General features: G+C 43.9%; 2 protein-coding genes and 1 long non-coding RNA gene across 3 annotated transcripts; 2 read left to right on the top strand and 1 right to left on the bottom strand.

Moving 5' to 3' along the window:
* Positions 1 to 2,788: 2,788 nt before the first annotated feature.
* LOC128748049 (uncharacterized) lies at positions 2,789 to 4,672 on the top strand. The gene is made up of 3 exons (XR_008412750.1): positions 2,789 to 2,824; positions 3,716 to 3,776; positions 3,843 to 4,672. It is a non-coding gene; the product is annotated as an uncharacterized LOC128748049 (long non-coding RNA).
* A 52-nt stretch (positions 4,673 to 4,724) lies between these two features.
* LOC128765509 (alpha-(1,3)-fucosyltransferase 7-like) lies at positions 4,725 to 6,342 on the top strand. Its single transcript, XM_053876221.1, has 2 exons — positions 4,725 to 4,734; positions 4,827 to 6,342. The coding sequence occupies exons 1-2, from the start codon at positions 4,725 to 4,727 to the stop codon at positions 5,810 to 5,812; spliced, it is 996 nt and encodes a 331-aa protein (XP_053732196.1). The 3' UTR covers positions 5,813 to 6,342.
* A 5,342-nt stretch (positions 6,343 to 11,684) lies between these two features.
* Positions 11,685 to 14,654, bottom strand: pou5f3 (POU domain, class 5, transcription factor 3). Its single transcript, XM_053887761.1, has 5 exons — positions 13,947 to 14,654; positions 13,770 to 13,881; positions 13,464 to 13,594; positions 12,928 to 13,092; positions 11,685 to 12,862 (listed from the first exon to the last, which is right to left on the bottom strand). Exons 1-5 carry the CDS (start codon positions 14,652 to 14,654, stop codon positions 12,602 to 12,604), a joined length of 1,377 nt encoding a protein of 458 aa, XP_053743736.1. The 3' UTR covers positions 11,685 to 12,601.
* Positions 14,655 to 20,051: the final 5,397 nt, after the last annotated feature.

Raw genomic sequence — 20,051 nt, 5'->3', positions numbered from 1 at the left:
GAGTCACCGCGTTTATTTCGTTGACTCACCAAGACAAGGGTGGTTTTCCACTTCTGTCCACAAGGATGAGTTTGGCACACCACTAAAGAGACTTCTATACATTCATTTAAAAGGCATCTTTGACTCCAGCGAGTCACTGACAGCTGGCCGATCTGGTGCCATGCACTGTTGGAACTCTGGGTATCCAGAATCAGGCTTGTCACTGCCTGAACCTGAAGACATTTTTATCTGGAAATTGTATGTTTTTAATCCAGCATTACTGAATTTCAAGATTCTTCAATAGATTTGACCTGTGCAATGCATTGCTCCCGATACATTACGGGGGGATTATGGGAAACTTTTGTCCGTTTGTTTCACATTGATTTAAGCACTTCTGCCCCATTATACACTTTCACTGAGACTTATGCAGCGACAGACCAGATGAGGCAGCGACTCACATTTCATTGTGACAACGTGATGGTATCTTTATGTGAGAAACACAGCACACAAGACACCGTCGCAGTGAACACTTGCGCATGGGTGGAGTCGTCTTTGGGTTCACGTCAGGTTCGGTCTAAGTTGAGCAGCGCGTGCGCTCATAAGTAACTCATGCATGCACGTTACTCGCTTCCGGTTCCAGTATCGGTATTTCCGGACCACATCGGCCCGGCGGAACAGATCAGGCAGCAACAGGCACCCGTACCTGATCTGGTACCCGGAAGATGACGTTTACTGGGCAGCGCATGTGTTCATGGTTGCACCCAAAAATTGCACATGCATGAGTTCTTAAACATTTTAAATACAACATGTAGTCAATCGACGATCCTTTTCTGCATGTGTATCACTTTGGGCTTTCTCTTCATCTCTGTCTGCAGTCACAGAACTATTTAGTTTTTATAGTGTTTAAACAAATGCTTGAATATGCGGCAGCATCCGCAATTTCCGTGCACAACCATAACCGCAAGTGCTCCCCAGAAAAATGTCATTTCCCGTGTGCCAGATCAGGTAGGGGTGCCAGACTGGGCAGCCATGAAAAACCTCAAAAAAAAAAGTGTGTTTCTGAAGGTGTGGCTTTGTTTTTTTGTGACAAATACAATGTTCCTTTCTTTGTTTACAAGAAAAACTAACAAAACTGTGCTCTTGACACTTTCAATATGCTGGTTCAACAGTGATGATGCCAAGTCAGCAAATAAGTGTTTAAAACTGAGCCAATAAAAAAAAAAACCATAACATCAAGTTAATAATTTAGTCACCCTGCCATGAGAACTCAGGAGAAGGCGTGGAAGTTGATGCAGCCTACCTCAGACAAAGTGCGGTTGGCAGGTCAACAGTGACTCAAGGGGCATTTACATTTATTTTGAAATTAAATCATTTTAAACAAATGCCCCAACTTCAATGCTCACTCTCAATTGTAGCACATCCAGCCACAGTTGGATAAAGACATCGTCTTTATCCAACTTTATCGTCTGTGCTGCATGTACTGTGCAGGACTTTCTTCCTCACGGTTGGTTGTGTAAGAAGACTTTTGAATTATTGTCTTTCAAATTCAGATACTTTTTATTACTTTTGAGATTGGGTTGGGTTGTGTAATGAACATAGCCGAGAGGAGGGTAAAGTCCAACAAAGTTCATAACAAAACTAAATGCATCCGACGTCAAATCTGGAATGACGATCTAAGAAAAATAGAAATAAATCAAGAACACTGCAAAAAATAACTAAGGGAGTCGGAAAAGACAAGCGTAATACAAAAACAGAGATGGCAACAGAGTCCAAACAAAAATCGAACAAGTTCAACAAGCATCCACGAGCGCGTAACAAATCCAGGGGAACGGGGAAAGTCCACAGAATTGGGGGGAAGAGGAACCAGGTTATCAGGCACAGACACACTGGAAAACAAAAGCGATCAATCTGTAAAACTCACGAAACCAAAGCACATGGCAAAAAGTCCATGGTCCAGAGAGGAGTCATTCAAGAGGTCACGACAGACGCGGAGGGCCATACCAGGGTGAACACATGTGACAAACTGATGCCAGATGTCATTTAGCCAGCGTTTAAGTGGTGAGCGGGGATGATTGTGGATCGGCTTCAGGTGTGTGTGTGTGTGTGTCTGTGGCGGGAAAAAGACTCCCAATCCTGGAAGACAGAAGGCAAAAGAGGCGGGAGCAGGAAGCAGTCCAAACCAAAATGACCAGATGGAGGGAGTTTGTGACAGGTTGGTGTCAAGTAGTTTCAGTTTGTTTTTTTCTTCTTCTTCAATATGGGGTATTGAAACAAGAATGAAGATTGAAATAGGTCATAAAAATACTAAGGAATAAAAACTCACCAAGTAAAAAGATGACACTTTTGCCCAACTACCACAGCGATGACCCGACAACGGCACACAATTGACATGCCGCACCTGGCCAACAGCTGTCGTAAAACCAGACAAGCCACAATAGACTTTTATCTTATACTTTTATGTTACGTAGACAGACAATGCAGTGTCAGTTAGCTAGCGTTTCATGAAAAATTTTCATTTTTATTTCATGTCAGTTAAAAATTCATTAACAATTCTACTTTTCATTTTTCGTTACTGTCCGTTAACTATAATAACCTTGGCTACGGCCGATGACGTGGCAGTGGATGAAGATGTGTGGCGCAATTTCTCTTAAGCATAATGCTGCTCTGTTTTTTTTTTTTTGGGTGATTTTTTTTCATCACACGCCCCGGCCACACATCTGTACCCTATCAGGGAAAGGCTTATAGTTTCCTGCTCAGGGGACATCACCTTCTTAAATGACTTGTGCAACCTCCAAAACTAATCAGTTGGCAACAACAACTCAGGCAGGAAAGATCTCACCAACAGGTCAGTACGTGCATTTTTCTTTTTTTTATTGGCTTATATCAGTAGGTTTTTCCCTTTAAAATGATCAATTCAGCACTCTTTTTAAGCATTTAAACTCTCTGTGACCTCAGCATCTCCTAACGTTCAATATATGCCAGCTCGAAACATTTACCACATCCTGTTCAAAACCTGCCACTTCCTGAGGTTGTGCAGATATTGTTGGTAGAAGAGGCATTTTAGCTGAATAAAGTGACTCGCAGTTCTCTCTTATAGTGGTTCAATACAGTCAGTTTAACAATAACTAATAATAAGTCAATCAATTTTGCTTCTTCCTGACCAAGGATGTTTGACGCCTGATCATCAGAACTGTTACAAGGTAGAGAGAATCAGACAATTCTCGGGTCAGTGGTGTGTCACGGGTATGCAGCTTCAAAATCATCTTAAATCTTAAATATTTTGACCAAAAATCATTGTGATGAGCTCCGCTTTGATCTGTTTCAGCCTCCACACACACAGACCCCAGCAGAAAGGAAGTCCAGAATGTGTGTCTGGATATTAATAACCTTATTATGAATCTGTAGTTACCCAAATTTGGTGGATTCAAAGTTTACTCAGGGGTGGTCCGTTTCCTGACATCATACACAGCGTCCTGTGCCTGTATTCAACCGTAACCAGTATCAACCACATTCCTCGCTCACTACTTCACATAAGGTGCATGTTTCTCATCGCAGCAAAGGTGCATGGCTGCCATGCAGCTGTGTGTCCACACAAACTCTGTTGGAGAATAATTCTTAGAATAAAATGGTTCCTGCTAAACATTCCTTGAACTACAGAAAGGTACTTCTGTGTGGAGGTTTTTGCATAGAAACCTCTAAATAAGAGCCATTTGCATTTACCATTTTATCTCTCCAGGGGAAAAGAGAAGAAATAAAACAAGTCTGCCTCTGGTATCTGTGCACAGCAAACAGCAATGGTATGTATTGTCTGTTTCATTTCTTCTTATGACATTTTATTGTAATGTGTCAATCCAAAATTTCAGGTCTGGAACAGAACCCAACGTGCGAAGAGCCCGTGGTCACTAGTTTTGTCTGGATTTGTGTGGAACTCAGTGTTTATGGAGCTGGATTCATGGTTGTAACACACTTGGGGCTTTTCTGCCGAGGATGTCCATGTTGACTGATTTGATCAGTGACGCCATGATTATTATCTTCGTGAACTGAGGCACATATATGAAAATCAACAGGCCGCATACCACATGCCAAAGGCGTGAGAAAACTTGCATTCTTTGATAACCCGTGGTAAACAGAGTTCAGAGAACTACTCTGGCGGTCCAATGGATCAAAATATAACAATCTATTCCTAGGTATAGCTGGTGAATGGACACTTGGAGAATGGTATTTTTTATCTTGTATTTTACCTATATTTAAGTGGAGACATTCTCCTGCCAACATATTTCAGGTCCACTGTTATACCCCACTGAGACCATGAGACTGAGTTTGTGTACCAACTTTGGACCAGTTACAGTTACAGGAGCACTTTATTGTTATACCTGCTGAATATTCCAGTATAACGTGGTTTCTCCTGCCACGGAAGTCATGCTTTTGCTGTTTGTTCTGGGGGCTACATGAGAATAAAAAGTGGTTTGGTAGAAGTATGCACTCTGAATGTCTTGGTGGTTGATAGTGAACAATTAAATAAAGCTGCATTTTTTTTTCAACATTTTATGTTTAGGTCAACTCTAACTCTGAAAAACACAATCGCACATAGTGGTGACAAAGAAAAGCCAATATCAAGTTGTTGTTTTATTCGATAAAAGTCTTCAGGTACAAATATGCATGTGAGGAGTACAAATTAAAACATGAAGCTCTTTTGTTTACACGTTGACTATGATAACGTCTTCAATGTCCATTATTCTTCATTTATGAACAGGAGTCTGAAGCAGCCAGGAGGGTCACAAAGAAGGGACTTCTGCTTCTGTCCTTTGTGTTGACTATTCCTTTATATGCCTTTTGTGGCTGGATAGCAATTTTCCAGTTTCCAAAACCCAATACACCCACACATTTCAAGTCAAGCCATGAGAGGAACCTCACCACTGTCCTGCTCTGGACCCGGCCTTTCCGGAAACATTTTGACCTGGATGAAGACATCTGCCAGAAGCTCTATCACATTCCACGCTGTCTAGTTGTCAGCCAGAGATTGTTGTTTTCCACGGCTGACTTTGTGGTGTTTCATAACAGAGAGCTGATGAAGAAGGAGAAACTACCTCTTCACCTGCCAAGACCTCAGGGTCAGAGATGGGTTTGGATGTCCCTTGAGTCTCCGCCTCACAATGGAAACGTGAAACAATATGTAAATATCTTCAACTTGACCATGTCCTACAGAAGGGATTCAGATATCAGCATCCCCTACGGTGAGATAGTGCCAAACCCAAACCCTGGAAAAGACTTGGATTTGGACCTCCTTGAGAATAAAACCCATCTGGCTTGTTGGCTGGTCAGCAACTACAGGACCGGCCACACAAGGACAGCAGTGTATCAACAATTGAAATCCATAGTTCCTATCAAAGTCTACGGACGTTGGTCAGGAAATCCACTCTCACCTTCTGAGAAGTTGCCGACACTACAACGCTGCTGGTTCTATTTGGCGTTTGAGAACTCACAGGCCAAAGATTATATCACAGAGAAGTTGTGGGATAATTCGTACCTGGCTGGAACGGTGCCGGTGGTGCTGGGGGCACCTTTGGCCGACTACAAAGCCGTGGCACCGCCTCATTCTTTCATCCACGTTGATGAGTTTGCATCACTGAAGGACTTGGGAGAATATCTCAAGGAACTAGTCAAGGATAAAAAACGGTACAGAGAATATTTTAATTGGAGGAAAGACTGGAAGGTTATGATGAACAAAGACTGGAGAAAAAGACTCTGTACGGTCTGTTCAAAACAGGACAGCTTCCCTAAATACAAGGTTTACTCAGACCTAGACGCGTGGAGCGCCCAAGAGCATCAATAGCAAGGACACCCAAACTTTCACTGCATTGCACTTGTTCTTGATGGTTTCTGTCACTACAAGCAGCTTATCTTTAAAGAAATACAAAACCAAGCAAAAGAGCAAATAATAGCAGAAGTGGAATCCTCACCTGAAAGCTATTGAGGTGCCCAGATGTTTATCTTGGCTCAAGAGAAGAAGAAAAAAATGAACTGCGTGATCTACTTTGTGGTGTAATGTTTTGGTGGAGGTGTTCTTTCTCTTTAAACGATTGAAAAATCTACACGTTCTTGAGTTTGTAATTGGGTACGTCTACCTTTAAAAAAGGGGTGGACCTGATGTCCCATAAACGTATTACATATATATTTAGCAGCATGGTGTATTTAGCAGGGCAGATTCATTCACAAGACTGATCTTTCCGTGGAAATAGATGTTTCATGTGTCACCAAAATCGTTTTCAAAACATGAAGTGTTATTTAATCCGTATGGTTGTGGGTGTGTAGATTGTGGAATTGCCATTCCCACGTCATTCTTCACTTGATTTCACTCGTAAATAAAGGCGTTTTAACAGTCAACATGTGATGTCATTGGTGTTTCTTTAAAAAAACGGATCACTGAAGAGCCTAATATGGAAGTGTCCAAGGGATGATCTCAAATGTGATGTTTTTTATCACAACATATAAAGGAGCGATGTTTGGGCCAAACTAGTGGTTTACAATGGAGCCTCCCTGTGGCATTTTCTAGATGTTCTCAAGGCCAGACCAGTGGCGGTCCTCGGCTGAATTACACCCCATGTGAACCTACCTCGCTGCCGCCCATTTAAAGGACGATCTCTGAACTGTCTTACTTCTCTCATTCTGCAGCTACCCAAGTGCTCACTGCTGCCACATCAGTGGTCATGAAGTCCTTTGAGCGCCTGGTTCTATCCTAGCTGAAATTCGTCACTGCTCCCCTCCTGGACTCAATGCAGTTTGCCTACAGTGGCAACACATCTGTGGATGATGCAGTAAACCAGGCCCTTCATTTCGTTCTGCAGCATCTGGACTGCCCAGGAACCTATGCCGGGATCCTGTTTGTGGACTTCAGCTCTGCTTTCAAGACGATTCTCTCAGCTCTGCTTGAAGACAAGCTTCGCCGGCTCAACATGCCTGTTCCGACATTCGGACCCTCAACATCAGGTCTCCTCAGGGCTGTGTTCTCTCTCCATGGCATCACCATCATCTGGCTCATCTCAGATGGAGACGCCCAGAAGACAGTGGAGATGGTGATAGGCTTCAAGAGAGTCTGTTTTTCTGTCCCCTCTCATGTTGGCTGGTTCACCCATTCCCATTGTAGACTCCTTCTGCTTCCTAGGAACCACCATCACCGAGGACCTCAAATGGGAGCCAACCATCAGGTCTCTCATCAGGAAGGCTCAGCAGAGAATGTTCTTCTTGAGGCAGCTACGAACACTACGACTGCCGACGAAGTTGCTGGTGGAGTTCTACATGGCCATCATCCAGTCCATCCGCGGAATGCGGTTGTTCGTTTTAGGTGAAACGTGGCACATAGTGAAATGAAACATGGCTCATCTTTAACTCTTTAAAGAAGTTAGACAAACAAAGTTAAACAAACTCTGACTGCCTGGCTTCCCAATAAGGTGAGGTGGTGTGTTTTTCCTCGCACCGGCAGAAGCCATGGTTTTGAATACAGCAGACGAGAGCTTCTTCTCCAGCTTTGACACTTCAGTGCAGGTACACATGTACTGTCCCCACTGTCACCAGCAAGAATCAACTCGTATATCTGGAACTGACGTGCAGAAACAAGCTAGGATCGTTGTATTTTTCATGTGCTCGTACTGAACTGGTACTTGGTACATGGGGGTGGCGCATGTGAGACAGTGACAGGAGAGGCTGACATTCCACTGCTTGCGTCCGGCACTCTGTTGATCAATGTTTCAGCCTCACTATGTTTCTGCATCAATGACAGTTTCAATTGTAGTTCCTCAATCTCTTTGGTTAGTTTTAACTGTTCCTCATATTCCTCTTTCTCTCCACCACGTGACACACTGCCAACTGGACATGGTGCACCAAAAGTCTATAGCGCCCTTGTTTTTTTCCACCAAACAGACCTTAGTTCTCCAATTCTGTGAGTTCCTCTCTCTCTAAGTAGCTACTTAAATAGTCACTGATAAGGGAGATGAGAAATGTCCTGCTCTTGTCAACGACATGCTCTCATTCTGGGCCCGTAATATCCAACGAGTCGCACAAGTCCATGAAATGTTTCTCTACTTCTGATGACTCCATTTTGACACAGTGGTGAGCAGTAGTATGCTGTAGGGGTGGGGGAAAAGCAATATTGCAATATACTGCTGTGCTCTGTGTCGCAATAAATAATCGAGAGACGGACGGATAATGTGTCACTGTGATGTTGTCTTGTATGCGCAAGTGTTTATTGCATAACAATGGCGTTGTCACAGTCGCTGCATAAACCCTGTTCAGCCAAATTGTGTAAAGGGGCAGAAGAGCTCACTGAGGTCAAATGTATTGGAGGAGTTTGAAATGATTATTGATTCAATAATGCTGAATTAAAAACACAGTACAGTGGCACCTCGGTTCTCGACCACAGTCTGTTCCAGACGGCCGTTCGAGAAGCGATTTGTTCGAAATCTGAATCGATTTTTCCCATTACAATGAATGGAAAAAGAAATAATGCGTTCCAAGCCTTAAAATAGTCTTTTGTAGGAGTGAATGTCGAGTGTCTGCTGCAGGTGCGCTGTTCCTCTATGTGTGTGGCCGCTGCATGTGGGAGGGGTTGCCGAGTGAGTGACGTCTCTCCAGAAGTGAAGAGGTGCCCGGTGCGTGTCCAGCTCTGAATGTGCGCTTCTGTGCAGTTTGGCTGTGACAAAGTCATAAACCAAGTCACGCTCTGTCCCAGACTCGCCTCATCCCTGTCCCAGCTCCAGCCCACAACAGGACATCAAACCCTGGAGTGTGGGCTCCAGCCTCGGAGGTGTGGAGAGCGAGCACCTCCCCTGTGACACTCTACCACGGTCCAGTGCGGAGACAGGAAATGTTTTACACCTCAATATGAAGAAAAAACAGTCAGTAAATGTAGCTAACGGGACACATCTGCATACAGAGGCTGCGTTTTACACAATAACAAAGCGCATCGTTGGTCAGATGATCGCTCCGCGCATGTTATGTCTTTTCTGGCTTTTTCGGGGGCGTTCGAGTTCGAAATCCGAAGCAAAGAAATCTCAAAATGTTTGTTCAAACTCCAGGAATTCCGGGACATTTGAAAAACGAGGTACCACTGTATTTCAATAATAATTAAAATAAATAAATAAATTCACAAACTTGAGCGATATAACCATGTGCTTAGTTCCAGTTCCAGCACCGGAATTGCTGCCGGACAACATCAGGCAGGCAGAGCAGATCGGACTCACGTCTCCCATGCACTGGCTACGTGCACTCGCTGCGCGCTCGAATTAATAAACATAATAAAAAACAATAATAAACAATAGCGTTAGTGAGGATGCCATGACAGGCAGTGCCAGCGTGAAATGTGTGTGCCATTTATTAGAATTTATTTATTATCGCATGGCTCTTGCCATCCCCCCAATAATGCCGCACCTAAAACTGCCCCTCAGCTACACCCTGCTGGAGGCCTGGTCATTTATTCACCTCTTCTATTAATTCATTTTTTTGTGTTAATTTTGTTCGTTCTCTTCCATTTTCTGTCAATATTTTTAATGATTCGGGCTTTAATGGAACCTCAGCAATTGTCTGTTTCATGCAAAAATAAAAAGAAGTGTCTGTTCAATAGGGCACTCGCACATCAGAGCTGCCGGCGTTCTCAAGAGGCTCAATTCCTGAAACTGGTTTATATAATCTGAAAGACTGGAGACTCAAACGCTGACTGAGTTAATGGTTAAGTTGAGAGGAAGAAAGCATGTGTGTTTAGACACATCAAACTGGCCTGTCAGTGACTAAAGTTGAAATATTGAAATGTTGTTAACAGCAAGTGTGCTGTGGTGTAGATTCTGTAACCTTTGTAGACAATTATTAAAGGTGCTGTGATGAATGTGACTTCAACACTATAATGCTACGATGTTAAACTAACATGCAATAAAGTTCATGATACCAGAGTCTCCCCTCATTTCCAGGAAAACTAAACCATGCTTTTCACACAACCTCTTTTCTGACACGGGACACAGCTGCACCAAGATCTGCAGCAAATCTGGCTCATAGGTGGTCAAACATCTACAATGCACTTGAGAGTGAAGTGAAGCAAATTCTGAAGACGTGACTAAGTTCCTTCCTACAGATACGTCATGGTATGAGGAACCTTTTGTTTCCAGTTGACGTGATCATATCTGTGCATCAGCAAATCAAGATACTAACTGTAGTGCTGCTGGTCAAACCAGTCGAGCTATCAGAGATGTTTGAGAGTGACTGATGAATCTTTGATAAAACACTGGGGCACAACATCGATAATCTATTTTAAGATGTGTGTGGGAACAATATGTGGTCGGCTTCATTTGGAGGATGAGTTGGAAAGCAGTGAAGGAGGAGATCTTGGAGGCCTTTTTCTGAATGTTCTGTTCACCTGTGTGAAGGATTGTGTGGCAGGGGTCATCATGGAGTACTGGAGATGCTGGAAGAGATAAAGGTAGTAGATTTTTCTGGCCTTCATCGCTGCCAATTGGTACTTTTTAAAATACTCTTTCCATTTCAAGGCGAGTTTTTCCTTTTTTTTTCATTTTGCAAAAGCCTGGCTTCAGTTTGTTAGTCAGCTCATGGAGCGTGTTGGTGTTGTGGCTACAGCAGGTGTGATCACAGGATATCAGGAAGTCATGTGGTGAACAGTAAGAAGACTAATAAACAGAGTCAAGTGCATTTTGAGTGTCTGCATTATTACCAGACGTGGAACACTACAGATTTATTCAAGATTGGGGAGTTACTTTCTCCTTTTCAGTCCCATAGAAAGCAACAGCATCTTGTGTCAACAGAGAAACAGGTGTTGAGATTTGTATGGGAAGTAGATACTGTAAAACAGCTGTTGGGCAGAGCTTGAGCGGATTTCCTGACTGAGTTTTGATTTTGATCCAGGTGCATCTGTGCTATGCAAAATAGGAAATAAAAACCTTGGTAATAGTAAGGTACTGCTACCAAAGTGAACAATAAGAACAAGCAAATAGCTTATGATGAGAGAAAGTTCTCATATCACCAGAGTAGGTACGTATCCAAAAGGTCAGCAGTGAGGATGCGACTTGGGCAGCAGGCATGAACGTTTAAGTCGGAGGATTTTCTCAAACTTTAGGCCAAACAAATAGGGTTGTACGCTGTAAATGACCAAGATCAGGGTTGTCACTTTTTTATACAATATATCTGAGGTGTGGGAGAACATTCTCTGGTGAACCAGCACAATTCCATCACTTGCACTGGGTAACCTGGGTTTATGGGTAAAGTCCAGGGGTATCGTACCCAAGAGTGGGGATATTGATTCTGTATTTTTAATTTAACCTGCAATTTAAAAACTCATACTCAGAAAGTGTGCTTTTGCAACATTCTTCCAACATTTATCTATAGTACATGGTGCATTTAGCACTGAAAGTGAAAATCCTAAAAGTGGAAGTTGACACTTTGACCTTTCCACTGTTTACCCTGTTTTGCAAGTGCAAGTCTTTCACAACTCTTCAATCAGATGAGATGCATGTGGTTTCCAGTTTAAGTGATGTGCATCTGTGTACGTCTCAGAAAGCCTGACAGGCTCTGCAAGGACAAAAACCTTGTGCAATAAATAGACAAAACTATAAATGCGTTTAGAACACGTGCAAAATTTACTTGGAAAAACAAAAGGAACAATTCAGGATCTGTTGACATAAACCAAATGCAGTTTACATGTACATGGATCAAAACAACTCAGCAAATATTCAATAAATTATATTTTATCAATGTACAAAATCTGGGGGGGAATTCATTGTGAAGAGTTGGGGGATGATGGAGGGCGAATTATTGCTGAATAGGAGAAATCAATAACAAATACAAAAACAGTCCCTGAGTCCTGTTGCGAGTCGGCAACTCAAATGGTTATTTCACATGAACAAAAACAATTGAAATACACCACAACTTTGCATCATTACATCAAAATCTTCATAAACATAAAAATCCCTGCCATAATAAAGTGGGCCGCGCTGGTAACCCAGTGTTGCGTGTGCAACAAACGCAAACATGAGCAGCAAGTCTGACATCACAGTGGACGACGGCTAAAATGTTTGAGGGCAACGATCCCTTCGGACGAACAAAGGCTTGTAATATACACATGATGAAAGGCACTTGTGCAGAGAGGGAAAAATGTACCACCTTCTCCCAGTTAAACAGTCCAAAGATTAGAAATTCATAGGACAATTGTATTTTACATTTAAAAAAAATCATCTGAAAAACACTTGTAAAAAAAGATTTGGGAGTTTAGTCATGAGCAAAGCCTGAAGAGTCTTTACACATTGTACAGACCAAATGTCTGTAGATCCGAGACAGTACGCACACATTTAAAATAGTCGAGCGTGGAGCACCGACTGTGTGAGGACCAACATCTACAACTACAGATAAACTCTTTAGACATCTCACCAATTCAATTCCCATTGTTTCGCTGCATTTGCAAGAAATCCGCTATTGTCCAACATATACAAAAAAAGCAACAATAAAGCAGCATTTAGTCTTTTGAGACCCAATTATTCCCTTCCATTCACGAGGTGCAGCTCTACAGAGTCTTTGCAGGAAGTTTCGGGAAGCAGTCCAAAGTAAAGGTAGCGGCTCGGCAGAACTCCTTCTATCCAGTCAGGTGACCCACCAGTCCCGGGTGCAGGGCTTGTTTCAGCACGTCAGCCCGATGTAGTGAGGGCATGTAGAGGGTAGGGGGAGGGGCTCCGGGGTAGCTGGTGGAAGGGTAGGGCTGAGTGGGAATGGGTGAGGTGGTCATGTTCAGGGGCGAGGGACTCTGCTCATAGTACTGACCATCACACTCTTCATCCAGTGGCAGTGCCAGCCGCTTTCCTTTCTGACGCCGGTTGCAGAACCAAACACGAACCACCTAGGGGTGACAGGAGTGTCAGTGACGGTTGCATTGATGTGCAGAGCACTTCGCTGGATACTCACATCTCTCTCCAGACCGAGGTCGTCCGAGATCTGCTTGATCTCCTGCGTGTTTGGCTTGGGACTCTTGACAAAGTAGGACTCCAGTGCAGAGCGCACGGCTCCCTCCAGGCTGGTGCGTCGCTTCCTCTTTCTGCTGTCCACAAACACACGCTCTATTTTGTACATCTGGGGGACAGAAGATAGTCATGTTATCAGCATGGATGTTTACATTCTACAATGATACATTAACTGGTTCCAATATGTCAACATCCTAATACTCCTTTTCCATTTAGGACATTTTTTTTCTTGGGCATCTGTGTGAACTCTTCAAGGGTCGGCCCAGCAGAGCCAGCACAGGTGCGCACACGATCCATCTATTTAAAGTCTAGTTTAGTCTCCAGTTCTCCTTTCAGCCACCTACTATGTGCACATGTACTACACCCCTACACCACAGGAACAGAAGGTCTCCATTCAAGCTGCCCCAGCAGGAGGCCGACCATCACTCAAAACAAGGCCGTGTTTTCATCTGTTGTCTTTTAAAACTGTCGCAAACTTACATCCTGGGGATTTTCCGACGTCTCTGCCTCGTTCAGCCATCTCTGAAGAAGGGGCTTCAGTTTGCACATGTTCTTGAAGCTCAGCTGCAGCGCCTCGAAGCGACAAATGGTCGTCTGGCTGAACATTTTACCTGCATGTACATGAACAAAAATCGTTGGTGTTGTTCACCATGCACATCTGGGACAAAGTGCTATTACAGTAAGCAAGTAAAACAATGATGAAGATAAAAAAAGAGCAACAAAATCTGATGCAATATCATTTTATATATATATATATCCATGAAATAATGATGGACTAAACCTTACCGTAAAGGTTGCCCAGAGCGAGTCCCACATCGGCCTGAGTGAAGCCAAGGGTGATGCGTTTATGCTTCAGCTCTTTGGCAAACTGCTCCAGCTCCTCCGTGGACAGGTTCTCCTGCGGATAATGATTTTTAGTTTGCAATCTCGCCACCTTTTTGAGAAGCGTAGTTTTGAATTTACCTCCTCCGAATCGCTACACCCTCCACTGGAAGAGCCGCTGCTTCTCGTGGAAGAAACGGAGTTGTGCGTTTGGGGTCCGGGCCCCACTTGCGCGGCGTTGAGGCTGAAGAAGGCGCTCGCTGGAAGTCCGTTCCCGGGTGGAGAGGGCGACATGGACGGAGAGGATGCGGAGGAGGTGGACGGATTCTGGTTGTTGCTGTTGGCCGGTGGTGTGATGTGAGCGATGCCTTGCCAGAAGGAAGGGTTCCACGGGGCGGAGTAGAAGACCCCGTGGGGCATGGTGCTGGAGAACTGTTGGGCCTTCATCTCCGCAGCGAAGTCCTCCTCCGTGGTCTTCTCGCTCTTGATGTCCGGCAGCTTGATCTGTTCTCGGGTCTCGGCGATCGGAGGGCTGATGTTGGCGGGCTGGGCGGCCGCGGCCACACCGGGTACCTGTCCGGTGTACTCGGGCGCGGCGAAGGGGTACCAATGTTTGGGCTGGCTGAGCTCCGGGTCGCGGTTGTATTCGCCGGAGACCGCTGGGAAGGGGAAGAAGGTCTGGCCGGAGGCCGGCGTGAGGCCGCTGTAGAGCAGAGCCGGGTCCGGGAGGAGGCCGGTGGGTAGCTGGAACCCGTCCTGGCCCACTGTCGGAGCGCCGCTGTGGCCGCGGCTGAAGTCGTACGCTCGGTTCTGACAATCGGAACCGGGACTGTGCGACTTGTCTGACATCTTTGGTGCGAAGGCGAGCGATCAAAACACGACAAGACGTTAGTTCCGAAGCCACTTATTGCTCGTGAACCATAGCCAGTTCCGCAGGCAGGGAGAAGTCCAGAAGCGAGGAAGGTCCAAAGTGAATGATGGTGGTCCCGGCCACAGGTTTTCCTAATCACGGGCTGATGCTGCGCGCTGATTGGCTGAGCGGAACAATTGGGCGCAGCTGAGGCCGCGTTTGTGAATGACCTTGATACGGCCCCAAAACAAGTGGGCGTGGCTTCACGCGAACTTTCTCCGCAGTTTCAACTGCGATTAGCTGCGTATTTATGAACGCTGATATTACAACAAACCACGTGAGAATATGCAGATCTGAACATACGCGTTCCCGTGTGGAGTTTTATTGAAATTTCTTTGATATGAAAATGGCTCCAAGGGTCACAAACACACGACCGAACTCGAGACTTTGTGATTCTGACGAGACATTTATTGAATTGGTAACAGGCCAGAAAGGAAGATTTCTCTTCTCATGTGGGGGTTAATGGATTTATTTCGATATCAACCAACAGAGAAGGGATCTTCCAAACACCCCCTTACAAGTGCAAATGGAATGTAAAAGCTCAATATACCAACAGAGTAGGTAAAGTTTCAAAAGTAATTTTTCACATTTTCGCACTATGTGCTGAAGTAAACTTCATTAAGTGATTTTAAAAAAAAAGTTTTTGTTTTACATCCTAACGACACAAATCTGTCTGAATTTATTCACGTTGCCCCGACTGAAACTAAAATATGGCATGAAATTACATTGGCACGAGTTGGGTATCAACACACATTAAAATAAGAACAGTTTTCATTTCCAGAGGACATGTAAATTCCATATTACTGGAATGGTTTTGACACGTTTGACACTTAAATATGCGCTTAAAGACGCTGCTCTGATCATTCAGACGCGCTTATTTTTCGCTCCGATCAAACGAGCAAAGCAACATGTTGGTCGCGGCGGCGCGGTGAACTTCTCTCCTGAAGGTCTGGGCCCAGATGCGCTCCCCCAGAGCGGCTCGATGGCCGCAGATTGCGGCAGGAAGACGCACCGCGGGACAGGAGGAGGGGGGGCTCCATTGTACGCGATGGCCCTGGGGCCCCCCGCGGATCTCAGATCCCGAGTTGCGATGGTCGACCATTAGCTCCCTTTCAGATGAAGACAATACGTCTCATCCCTTTGATTCCGCCCCACACCCACCTCCTGCTGCCCCCACCGCATCTGAAGCGGTTTCACTCTGGTCTGCAGGTTCAGGATCCACATTCATCCGCCAGTCTCGCGTGGATCAGGTCTGAGGAGTCCAGCAAAGCAACCATCTGATAAACACTGATCCGGGACAGTCAACGATCACATGACTGTGTGGCAAACAAGTACTGCAGTATTTTGGTGTTTCCATGCGGAATCAACATGTCTCTTGCAATAAATAAATAAAATAATACAAAATAAATAAAAAATAAAAAAATAAATAATATAAAAATACATCAGTCCTGTTTGACACACATTATTATCCAAAAAAATATACTTACAAAACCAATACTGATTTTTACTTTCAATTTTCAAATGACTATATTAGAATGGCGAAATAAATAAATATTAAATAGATGAGTCCTGAATATAACAGAACACAGTCTGTTTTTAAAAGACCCGTGAAAGTGCAGTTTTATTAGAAGATATCTTGATACAATTAAAAAATGGGACATCAAATACAGCACTGTAGCACCTCATCTCATTAAAAAAAGCTACATTTTATGTTGATTCGTGTTTTTGTGTTAATTTATATTACATATTTCCCATCAAATAGTATAACAGTATAGAATATTTAGTGAATAAATTAATTTAATTCAATATTAATTTTGGTCCAAAGACAAAAATGGGTTTGAAATGCAAGCATTATTCTGAGCAAAGCAAATGAATATATTCAAAGTAGATGGATGAATAACCAGCACTGTTCACAAAGTGCTTCACATAGATAAAGAGGGATTCTACCAAAGTATTTGCTGGAGTACCTGCAGTAGCAGTGGCATATAGATCTTAGGGTAGTCATAGTACTAGTGGTAGTCAAGATTACAGCAGTTTTCACAGTCTTGGCTCACGTAGGACATGAATCTTGAAAATGGGGTTATATTTATAGAGGTAGGTGTAGTAGAGGACATAGTGGTATGTGGAGTAGCAGTAGTAATTATGATACTCCACATACCAGTGGAGTCCAGTGGTGAAATTACTGGACGTTACTTTTGCAGTTGAAGCAATATTTTTGCACTGGAAGAGGCAGTACTGGAAGTTACAGTTTATAGTAGTTGTAGTCTCGGGTCTTGTAGCAGCAGTAGTAGAATTACCAGTGGTCAACAGGGCAGTAGCAGTTATAGAAGTATCTTCAGTAGAAGTAGTCATAATAGTCATGGTAGAAGTAGAAGTGGTGACTGGAATGACAGTAGTCGCTGTAGTATTAGCAGTTGGCATGATGAGTGAGGACCAGAGCAGTAGTACGCACATAGTTACAACAGATTTTGCAGAGATAGTTTGCATAATGAATATTAGGAGCAGACTAAAGTAGTGGAAGCGGTGGTAGTTTATTTATAGTTGTTCCTGCGTCCAGTGTACTCATAGAGCAAGGAGCGTTATGTGGAGTAGCGGTAGTAATTATGATAGAAGTGGTTGTGGTGAAATTACTACAAGTTACTTTTGCAGTTGTGCTAGTATTTTTGGGTAGGATTGATAGTTGCATCCCAACGTACATGGCACTACATGGGTTCTTGCTAGCATGAGTTTGGCATTATTGTCCCTCACCAGTTACACTTTCATTTTTAGGAGTTGCAGTAGGTGAGGTGTTTCGTTCGATCGTGGCAACTGTGTCACTTTTTTCAACACACACAGAGCTGAAATGGAACAACTGAAAACAGCCAAGTCAGCCGCGTGTTAGCGCTTCAGAGAAACCTCTAGTGACGGATATGAGAAACGCCTGACTCATCGCTGCAGTGTTACGTGTCCATTTCTTCATGATTTCACCGAAAGGCCCTACCACACACCCTGCTATGCCCAGGATCTGCTGCGGATGGGGGTTGTGGCGGTCAAAAGCTTAAAAGACATCAAACTCTTGAGCACAGCAGCTTTGTGTTGTGGAACATGGACTTGGGGTGGATTGTCATGCTAAACGCCGACAGTCAGGACTCGAGGACGAGCTGCAGAGCTCTGAGGGAGTCCATGCGGGAGGAGGGTCAACGATGAATAGTACAGTCTGATGTGTGAGAGGGCCATCAGGGGATACAGGTGACCCCCACCCTCCTGCTCAACATGTCTCAGATCTCGGTCTGGCTCCTTGCCTTTTGAAACAGCCAGAGATTTTCTGCAGAGTCAGCGAAAAACAGATGCCATGGTAGGATGACTGAAGCCGCTCAGAACGTCCGCTGATCGCAGAGATGTCCTTGTACATAAAGCATGAAGTGGAACACGGGAAGTAATGAGTTCTTGTAGCTGTCCTTGTAGAGTTATTTGTAGAGATTGCAGATGAAATTGTGCGTCAGAAATGTCCACACACAGCAGTTGCTACTTGTAGTTGATGGATATCGAGAAGTGCTTCGACAGTCGTCACCGCAGTAGTTGAAGCAGCAGCGTTGGTGTTTGACTCTGAAGTCACTATGTTGGAATTACGCTCACAGTGTAGTTATGTGTACATCAATAAAAGAAACAGCACTAGTAGTTGTTAATGCCAGTAGTACAACCACAGATAAAGATAATTGCTGCAATATTTTTGCACTTGAAGAGGCAGACATTCTGATCATAGCTTATAGTAGTTGTAATCTCAGGTCTTGTAGCAGTTGTAATACAATTCACAGTGGTTAACAAGAGTTATAGAAGGCCCTTCAGTAGAAGTAGTCATAATAGTAATCGTAAAAGTGTGGACTGGAATGATAGTAGTCACTGTAGTATTAGCAGTTGGCATGATGAGTGAGGAACAGAGCAGTAGTACACACAACAGGTTTGTCACAACAGGTGATAGTATTCATAATAAATATTAGAAGCAGACTAAAGTATTGGCAGTTGAGTTACAGTTGTTCCTGCAGCTTACTTGTTGTAACTGTTGCATTGTACAACTATAACAAGTTCCAGTTACATAGTATCTGTGTTTAAAGAAGACAATGCAGTAGTTTTTATACATGCAGTGTAGTACCACATTAACTTCCAATAGTTAATGCAGTACTAGCAGTGGGTGAACTTCATGAAGTCACTGCACGACACTGGGGTTTATATGACTGGGTTGGTTTTCGGTCTCACTGAACGTATTTGCACCAAAGTCAGTCAGAGAGTTCAGTGGAAATAGAACGAATGCAGTTGTTATCATCGGCACTCAACTGTTAAATGAGCTCAAATCAAAAGCTGATCACTGCTTTCATGTAATGAGATTACTGTAATGACAGCCGATTACTTTAATTAACTAGTTGCGGTTGATCATGTTTCAGCTGATGTGGGGCAGTCAGAGCTTCTGTTGATCATGAGTGATGGACTTTGTGGGCTTCAGGGGAGAAGCGCTAAATCCAAGAGGCTGAAATAAGCCTGGGCCTCCAAGGATGTGTACTAACATTACACTACCTTGTGTGGCATCAAATACATTTGTCAAGTAAAGCATCAATGTTGTAGTGGTGAGTAGTAAATGCATGGGTTGGTGACAAATCAGAGAAACTACAGTCAAATGGTAGTAAGTGTGTGTCATTATGGTGATTCTAAGGTTGGAAAACAAATCTGCTTCGTGTAGGAAATGTCGCTGATTCTCAGATCTTCTGATAAGCTCCTGAAGTGAGATCAAAACGTCGTCCCTCCTGTTGAGCGGCACAATCGCCCCCCACAAACAGGTCTGATGGCTTTTTGATTTTCTTCCCAATGGCCCGACCGTCAACACCCACTCTCACCCACACAGGTTTTCATCTCGAGGGCCAATCGTGGCCTTCCTCCCGCCTCTCCACAATGGCCCTTTAACGGCCCTTCAATGGGTAGACGGGCCCTTCCCCTCCCCTCACCCCCGACACTTTTACATTTTACATCAAGCGTCATCTCAAAGATGGCTCAAGCGTATCACCCTGACTCATGAACCCTGCAGACACATACGCAAACACGTGTGAAAGGCGGGGCTTGGCTGAAACGTACATCTCCACAAACAATACATATGTTCGATATTGAGATGCAATAGAGGGTGGTGACCTTGTCGGATAACACTACCATCCATCACTTTTTACGTCACAGTTTTACAACATTTCATATTCTTTACACCCATGAGAGGTACATCCATCTCATGACTCCATGCAGCACGTTCCTCTAGTTGAATAGTGTTCACTTTAAACAGTACTTTGTTATTTCACTCTTTATTGGGCAAATATTTTGAG

The sequence above is a fragment of the Synchiropus splendidus genome, chromosome 1 (assembly GCF_027744825.2).
Source record: "Synchiropus splendidus isolate RoL2022-P1 chromosome 1, RoL_Sspl_1.0, whole genome shotgun sequence".
Classification (NCBI taxonomy): Eukaryota; Metazoa; Chordata; class Actinopteri; order Syngnathiformes; family Callionymidae; genus Synchiropus; species Synchiropus splendidus.
This window is presented reverse-complemented; position numbering and strand designations above follow the sequence as displayed.

Coding starts and splice junctions, on each gene's coding strand:
- pou5f3 (XM_053887761.1), bottom strand. CDS start 14,654: ATGTCAGACAAGTCGCACAGTCCCGGTTCCGATTGTCAGAACCGAGCG. Junction 13,882..13,946: donor GGTGTAGCGATTCGGAGGAG/GTAAATTCAAAA, acceptor CATTATCCGCAG/GAGAACCTGTCCACGGAGGA. Junction 12,863..12,927: donor ACCTCGGTCTGGAGAGAGAT/GTGAGTATCCAG, acceptor TGTCACCCCTAG/GTGGTTCGTGTTTGGTTCTG.